Below are 8,931 nucleotides of genomic sequence, written 5' to 3' on the forward strand. Positions count from 1 at the left end.
CCCAGGTTCAAGTGATTCTCCTGCCTCAGCCTCCTGAGTAGCTGGGATTACAGGCATGCACCACCACACCTGGCTTATTTTTGTATTTTTAGTAGAGATGGGGTTTCACTATGTTGGTCAGGCTGTTCTTGAACTCCTGACCTCATGGTCCGCCCACCTCATCCTCCCAAAGTGCTGGGATTACAGGCCTGAGCCACCGCACCCGGCAGTGTTGTACACTCTTAAAAATCATAGTTCTTGCTGTCTGGGAGTTTATGTATGTCTACAGAGTGGAGGAAGCATGAGATTATAGCAGTGTAGGCTACTGGAATGATTGTTGGGTTGGTAACCCAAATATGCTGGTCAGCCCCAAGCTTCAGTTTCCTTCTCTTCTACATGAGGATAAAGAAAAGAAGGAGGAATTTACAAGAGGGAATCTTGGGCAAGTTGAATCATCTTTCTGAATTCCTGAATTACCTTTCAGGAATAGATAAGGAATAGATAAAATTCCTTATGTATTAAGAGGGGGTACAGGGATTGAACTATATTGTAGTGACAGCAGCTTTCTTTCTGTTCTCCAAACGTACCTGCTTTTCGGGGTCCTTACACTTGTGGTTGGTTCTGTGTGCATTGAACACTCTTGCTCCAGCTCTTCCATTGCCTGGTTCCTTGTCATCATTCATGTCTCAGCTTTAATAATCACCTCCCGAGGGAGGGCCTCCCTTACCACATCATTGAAAATATTCACATCCACTCCCCATTATCATATCAACCTATTTCATTTTTGTGGAACTATTACCTATCTAATTGGCTTCTTTATATCTAGATCCCCTCTCTCCAGAATGTAAACTCAGTAAAAGTAGGGTCCTCGACTTTCTTGCTCATTGATGTGTCCCTAGGAACTAAAACAGGACCTGACACATAATAGTTGCTGAATAATAATGCCTGTTGAATAATGAATGCCTGATAAATGACTAGATGAGCTAGATACTCTCCAAAATCTCTTTCAGCTTTAAACCCAAGGTTATACACTCATTATAGTGAGTAGAGGATCACTGGCATGACTATACCATGCTACAGATGTGGAAACTGAGGCAGTGACTTGCCAAAGGCTTCACAAACAGGAAAGTGGTGTGGTCCAGCAGCACTGTATGGGAAGTCAAAGGCAGGAGACTTGGGTTTGGATCCTCACACCATCCCTCTCTGTTGACCTTCCTTACAAGGGCTGTGTGAACTGGACAAGCCACTTCACCCCTCCAAGGACTCAGTTGTTCCACCGAAAAGAGAAGACGTACTAACAACTCTGCCCCAGGGTCACTGTGAGATCATGTAGTCTGAACCGCACTGAGCACTTTGCAGAGTGTTTTGCTCTTCCTTTAGCCCCAGCTTGTTTTCCAGGGTGGAGAGTGGAGGTGAGGAAGGAAGCCCAGGACCAGGGCTGTGGAGGAGGGGAGACTCCGCGGGTTGCCACCGTTTGTTTACTCACCTAAGTCTGTCTGCCCCTACCCTATCTGTACTCCCCGCTCAGGTAAAGAGGTGGGGGAGCCTTTCTCGGCCAATGAGCTGCCGTTGCTCTCTTAAAGGCACCCAGCATCTGGCAGGAAAACTAGCCTGGCAACCTGGAGAGCTCCCAGGCCAGAGCCAGGAGGCAGCTGTGCGATCTGGATGTACCTAAACCCTCCAGGGCCACATTGTGACCCCAGGCTCTGGTCACTCTATGCTTTGGAGGGTGCTTTTGTCAGAGAGGCCTCCTTTCCCTCACCCAGAGCTGGATTTCCAAGAGGCTCCCACACCTAGCTGCCCTGGCAGACTCCCAGGGAGGAAAAACAGCGTGGCCTTGGCAGCTGCCCCGAGGAAGGAGCCCACAGGTGACAGGGAGAAGCCATTGTCATTCCCTGTCCTGGCCCCCTTCAGCAACCCTGGTGAGTCCTAGCACTCTGCGTTTCTCAAACCTCAGGACGGCAGGGTGTGGTGGGAAGATCCTTCTCCCTAGGGGCAGAAACCTTCGGTGCTGGTTCCAGCCCTGCTGTGTGACCCTGAGCGAATCACTCCAGCTCTCTGAACCTCACATTCCCCATCTGGGAAAATGCGGAGCTCAAATTCCGCTCTGGCCTTTCCTCGTGTATTGTTTTCCCTTGTCACACCCCTTGTTCTGAAAGATTTACTGCACCTGTTACATAGTGATTCGTTAATTGGTTTTCCCCTTCTGTGTTAATTGTGGCCCTGTAATAGCCAATCAGTGTTTTTTGGTTAGCAGAAACAAACCGCTAAATTGATGCAAGTTCAGCCAAAAGCAATGTAGTGTTTTATTGTCTGTGAGATCTTATCTAGAGTCGATATTTGATTTTCATTTGACCTTTTGAAATATGAAAAATAGAGCATTTGTGAGTAATTTCCAGGGATGGGGTCCCCAGGTGGGGAACCCCTAGATCTAGTTTGTATGGGGTTTATAAGGACACCAGCAAAGTCCTGCCTTCACACCCAACCTGAGCTTTGGTCTCTGCAGTGCTGCCTCACACACAGGGTTCATTCTTGAAAGTGAAAGCTTTAGACTTAAAAACTTCCTATGTGGAGAGACTGCTCCCAGGAGTCCCCACAGTGAGTTTACCCCACCTCTAGCTGGCTGAGGCTAGGGAAGCCTGGTTGGAGTAGCTGAGGTCTCCCTCAGCCCTCTGTTAGGGTGTGGCCAGGAGGGTGATGGGAACAGGTAGGGATGAACACAGGGCCTGGAGGCCAGGAATATATGGTAGATACCGCTTGTGCTGAAAATCGGGAGATAGGCCTGCAGTTTTGGTTCTGCACTGACTAGCTCTGTGACCTCAGGCAAATTGTTTACCTCTTTGAACTCAGTTTTCCCAGCTGCAAAATGGGGATTGTAATCTGGGCAATGCTTGCCCACCAGGATTTTTCTTATGACCAAATAAAGTCTTCCATGGAAACTTAGATTCCACAGATTTTAAGATAAATTCAGATTTAAAGATACATTTTGGAATTGATGAGGTAAGGTAATGAATGTTGTGTAAAATGTGGCCTCTGTAGTAATTATTTTCTCCAATCATTGTGTGATAATGCGATAAAAGAATTACTGATTATGATGGAATCGTGGATGCTTGTTTAAATCCTTTTACTTTAAAAAAAAATACCATTTACTGGGACTTTTTGAAATGTAGAATCATATAAACAGAAAGAAAGGGGAAATATCTCACTGAGTCGTGGTATTTTCTAACGACTCCTGGGATGGGAACCAGTCCTGGAATGTGGCCCCATTGGAAGCAGCAGGATAATACAGTGGTTAGAACAGGCACTTCGGAGTAGAGGATCTTGGGCTCAAATATGTATTGTAAGACCTACTGATGACCCTGGGTGTAAGTCACTTTTCTTTTCAAAGCCCCTTCTATGCAGTCATTTGAGCTTCAGCCTTTCCTGTTCTCTCCTTTCCTGCAGCTCCCTGCTGAGTAAATAAATCTCAGAGAATGTTGGTTTCAAGGGTTGTGGCAGCACCCTCCTTCTGGGTAGAGCCTATGGTAGAAGGAGTGCAGTGAAAGTAAAGCCAAAACAGTTTCTAGGAATAGGGAATTTAGGCAGATATTTGAGCAACAATGTGTGTGAGCGTTATGCGCATATATGCATACGTGCATGTGCATAGGAGCTAATGAAATTAAAGATGAAGCCAGGCATGGTGGCTCACGCCTGTAATCTCAGCACTTTGGGAGGCTGAGGTGGGCGAATCATGAGGTCAGGAGTTTGAGACCAGCCTGGCCAACATGGTGAAACGCGTCTCTACTAAAGATACAAAAATTAGCCAGGTATGGTGGTGCATGCCTGTAATCCCAGCTACTAGGAGGCCGAGGCAGGAGAATCACTTGAACCTGGGAGGCAGAGGTTACAGTGAGCCGAGATCATGCCACTGCACTCCAGCCTGGGCAACAGAGCGAGACTGTGTCTCAAAAAAAAAAAAAAGAAAAAGAAAAAGAAATTAAAGTTGAAGATTTTAAGGCCCCTGAAGGGTCATGTTAGCCAGTCCTCTGCTCTGGGGCAAGCCTCTCTCTCTTTTTTTTTTTTTTTTCGAGACAGTTTTGCTCTTGTTGCCCAGGCTGGAGTGCAATGGCTTGATCTCGGCTCACCACAACCTCTGCCTCCTGGGTTCAAGTGATTCTCCTGCCTCAGCCTCCTGAGTAGCTGGGATTACAGGCATGTGCCACCACGCTCAGCTAATCTTGTATTTTTAGTAGAGACGGAGTTTCTCCAGGTTGGTCAGGCTGATCTTAAACTCCTGACCTCAGGTGATCTGCCCACCTCGGCTTCCCAGAGTGCTGGGATTACAGGCGTGAGCCACCATGCCTGACCAAGCCTGTCTTTTAATCAACACTGAAACATTGCTGCTGAACACCAGGGAAGGCTCCTAAACATTTTCCTTGGTAACCAGCCTTGGCATCTCAAAATCCTCCCAAGAGTGAATGCACGGTATATGCGAGTATTTTTTGAATGCCTTGGGTATCTGAGTTAGAGTTCCAGGGATATTGAGTGACCAAACCTTGGGGAAAAAGTAGATTTGAAGTGGATGGAGTAGGGAGCAGAAGGGATTGGGAGTTCCTCCAATTAGGAACTTCAGTGGAGTAGCTATAGTTATTGCGTACCTACGATGAGCTAACCATTTTACTAGATGTTTTAAAGTCTTTACCTCATTTATCCTCACAGTAGCCCATTTTACTATTCTCATTTTACAGGAGAAAGTATTGAAGCTCAGGGAGGCTACAAATCTTAAATAAAGTTACTTAGACATGCAGTGGCAGAACTCCGACTCAGGTCTTTATATCTCTAAATCTGCAGCCTGGGGCCCTTACCCCTTCCACCAGAATTTACAAATCAGGCTAGACTGCAGTTCTCGGTTGTGTTTTGTTTGGCCCACACAGTGCTGTTTTACTATTTTTTGTTTTTTTTTTTTGAGATGGAGTCTTGCTCTGTTGCCCAGTTTGGAGTGGAATGGTGCAATCTCAGCTCACTGTACCCTCCGCCTCCCGGGTTCAAGTGATTCTTGTGCCTCAACCTCTCTAGTGGCTGGGATTACAGGCGCCTGCCACCACGCCCATCTATTTTTTTGTATTTTTAGTAGAGATGGGGTTTTGCTATGTTGGCCAGGCTGGTCTTGAATTCCTGACCTCAGGTGATCTGCCCGCCTCAGCCTCCCAAAGTGCTAGGATTACAGACATGAGCCACTATGCCCAGCCTTTTACTGTTTAAAAAGTTAGATGCCAACATTTTATTTTGTTTTGAGACAGAGAGTATCACTCTGTCACCCAGGCTGGAGTGCAGTGGTGCCATCTTGGCTCACTGCAGCCTCCATCTCCAGGGTTCAAGCGATCCTCCTGCCTCAGCCTCCCAAGTAACTGGGATTATAAGCACACACCACCACACCTGGCTAATTTTTGTATTTTTAGTAGAGATGGGGTTTCACCATGTTGGCTAGGCTGGTCTCGAACTTTTGACCTCAAGTGATCCACCTGCTTTGGCCTCCCAAAGTGTTGGGATTACAGGTGTGAGCCACTGCACCCAGCTGATGGCAACATTTTAACATGAGATTATTTGGCCAGGCACAGTAGCTCACACCTGTAATCTCAGCACTTTGGGGGGCCAAGGCAGGCAACTTGCTTGAATCCAGGAGTTTGAGACTGACCTGGGTGACACGGCGAAATCCGATCTCTACAAAAAATTTAAAAATTAGCCGTGTGTGGTGGTGTGGACCTGTAGTCCCAGCTACTCAGGAGCTGAGGCGGGAGGATTTCCTTGAGCCAGGGAGGTGGAAGTTGCAGAGAGCCAAGATCAAGTTGCTGTACTCCAGCCTGGGCAAGAGAATGAGACCCTGTCTCCAAAAAAAGAAAAAAAAAAGGAGAGAGAGAGACTATTTAATATAAAAATCTAAAGTCTAACATGTCTTTAAAAACCAGAAGAAAGATCTGGCACTATACGTCCACATTCTCATATGCCAACAACCAACTTGAACCGATATTAGCTGCTGCCTTTAAACAGGGCATGTGACATCTAGTTTGCCACAGTCCCTACCATTCCCTACTATTCTACCCAGCCTACTTTCTCATTTGTGATACCAGCCTGGCCCCACAAGCCTGTGGTTATTCAACCTCTGCATTGCACTCTACTCCTTACTTACATAGCTGGACCCTGGTCCTAGTGATGGCTTGAAACGGCTGTGACATTAGGTAAGTTATGGCACCTGTCTAGGCTTCTGCTGTAACCTAGGCTAGTCATACACTGAAATAACTTCCTAAGTGGCTTTCTGCATTGCTTTGCAAGAAACCACAAGTCTCCAGCACATCTTGGCTACCTAGCTAATCTGAGCCCATGTAGATTATACCAGAAGTGACTGGTGTTATTCACTCTCTGTCACCATCACTGCTATTCTTTGTGACACAGGACATTTAGGGACAGGTAAGGCCTGGTGATATCAGTACTGGTAGGATGACAATTCCCAATACTTTGATCAAAAAGTCTGACTTCCACGTGCCTCCACTCATCTGTTCCAGGAGGCCTAATTGAACCATGAGGAGCTCTACTGAGATTTCAGCTTCTGGGTGTCCTATTCTGACCCCATTTTTGCTACATGAGAGAAAATATGTAGCCCAGCTGATAATGTTCTCTCTTTCTCTGACACATACACACAGACACACATACACACACACACACACACACACACCCCTATGGGTTAGAAATAGCCTTTTGTTTTCTTTTTAAGAGTCAATGTTTCACTCTGTCACCCAGGCTGCAGTGCAGTGGCACCTTCTTAACTCACTGCAGCCTCAACATCCTGGGCTCAAGGAATCCTCCCACCTCAGCCTCCCTAGTAGCTGGGACTATAGGTGTAGGCCACCATGCCCAGCTAACTTAAAAAAATTGTTTTTTTTTTTATAGAAATAGAGTCTCACTTTGTTGGCCAGGCTGGTCTCAAATTACTCTTGTCAAATGAACCTCTTGCCTCAGCCTCCTGAGTTGCTGAGATTACAGGCATGAGCCACCTCACCAGCAGAAATAGCCGCCTTTACAGGTCTCTGCATCTAGCTAGTATCTCACTTGGGTTTCTGAGATCAGATCTTTAAAGCGATAGAATATCAGAGATAGAAATGTATTCTTTTGTCTTTCTTTCTTTTCTTTTTTGTTTATTGATTTGTTCGAGATGAGGTCTTGTTATTTTGCCCAGGCTGGAGTGCAGTAGGATTCACAGGCGTGATCCCACTACTGATCAGCATGGGAGCACTGGAGTTTTGACCTGCTCCATTTCCAACCTGGGCCAGTTCACCCCTCCTAGGCAACCTGGTGGCCCCCCTCTCCAGGGAGGTCACCACATTGATGCCAAACTTAATACAGACACCTGATTAGCATTGTGTACTATACCCCAGAACTCTTGGACTCAAGTGATCCTCCTGCCTCAGCCTCCTAGGTCGCTGGGACCAGAGGCATAGGCCACTGTGCCCAGCTAGATCATCTAGTACAGTAATAGCAAATAGGCTGCACTTCATTTTCCAATTTCAGTCAACAAGTAGAGTGTTGAAAAGGCTCAGAAGCTACCTATGGGCATGGAATGATCAGACTCTGAGATCTCTCAATAATGTCTGGTGTGGGTATGGCAAGGGGGAATGGCAGTACCTATATTAGAAATTTGCTATCCTTGAGCCAGCCAATCTCCTTGTTACACAGATGTGAAAGCTGATGTGGGAAGGGGTGATGACTTGCCCAAAGTCATGTGGCAAGGCAAGGCAGAAGTAGATCCAGAAGCAGGGTCTCTCTTGACCTTGAAGCCATGATTGCTCCCACTGTATTAACTCAGAGAAGAAAACTGAGGCTGGGAAGGGAAATGACTGAAGCAAGACTAGGACCTAGGAGTCCTGGGAAGCCTGGCTGGGGTGGGGGCTAAGAAATTCAGTTTGGTGCCCCTAGCCTGAGCCCTGCCAGCCTGGCCTATTGGCCTCTGCTCCACTTCTCAGAGTCCCTTTGCTCCTGTCCCAGTTTCCTGTCTCATTTTCCTCAGGCTCAGAGAGTGCACATGGAAGCAGAGGGGCCTCTGGGGATCCTAGGCCCTACATACCCTCTTTTGGCAGCCTTCAGCAAGCTCCCAGCTCCCTCCTCTCTTCTGGAAGAGAAGTCCTAGGACAAGGGTTTTTAACCTTATTGATTTCATGGATCCCTTGACAATCTGTGAAACCTATGGGCTCCTTCTCAGGGTATTTTTAAATACATAAAACACATAGGATGACAAAGGAAACCAATCATCCTGAAATACAACTATCATATTAGTACTTTAAAAATGAAGTCTAGCGGCAGATATAACTATTGTAGCCAGGTGTGGTGGCCTCACGCCTGTAATTCCAGCACTGAGACAGGCAGATCATGTGAGGCCAGGAGTTTGAGACCAGCAGGCCAACATGCAGAAACCCCGTCTCTACTAAAAATGCAAAACTTAGCTGGACATGGTGGCACATGCCTGTAATCCCAGCTACACAGGAGCCTGAGGCACGAGAATCACTTGAGCCCAGGAGGCAGAGGTTGCAGTGAGCCGAGACTGTGCCACTGCACTCCAGCCTGGGTGACAAAGTGAGACTCTGTCTCAAAATAAATAAATAAATAAATAAGATATAGCTATGGTAATTTTATAATACTGGCTGGGCACAGTGGCTCATGCCTGTAATCTTAGCACTTTGGGAGGCTGAGGCGGGTGGATTGCCTGAGCTCAGGAGTTTGACACCAGCCTGGGCAACACAGTGAAACCCTGTCTCTACTAAAATACAAAAAATTAGCCAGGCATGGCGGCATGTGCCTTTTGTCCCAGCTACTTGGGAGGCTGAGGCAGGAGAATTGTTTGAACCCAGAAGGCGGAGGTTGCAGTGAACTGAGATCACACCACTGCACTCCAGCCTGGGCAACAGAGCGAGACTCTGTCTCAAA

General features: G+C 46.9%; 1 protein-coding gene across 1 annotated transcript in view; it reads left to right on the forward strand.

Annotated features, from left to right (window-relative positions):
- The first annotated feature begins 1,678 nt into the window (after window positions 1-1,678).
- Window positions 1,679-8,931, forward strand: part of LARP1 (La ribonucleoprotein domain family, member 1) — a 102,601-nt gene continuing 95,348 nt past the window's right edge. The window contains exon 1 of the mRNA XM_011931650.1: window positions 1,679-1,901. Coding sequence (XP_011787040.1) covers window positions 1,697-1,901 — 205 coding nt within the window. The 5' untranslated portion in view covers window positions 1,679-1,696. The remainder of the gene's footprint in view (window positions 1,902-8,931) is intronic.

This window comes from Colobus angolensis, unplaced genomic scaffold (assembly GCF_000951035.1).
Source record: "Colobus angolensis palliatus isolate OR3802 unplaced genomic scaffold, Cang.pa_1.0 Scaffold90, whole genome shotgun sequence".
NCBI classification, from domain to species: domain Eukaryota; kingdom Metazoa; phylum Chordata; class Mammalia; order Primates; family Cercopithecidae; genus Colobus; species Colobus angolensis.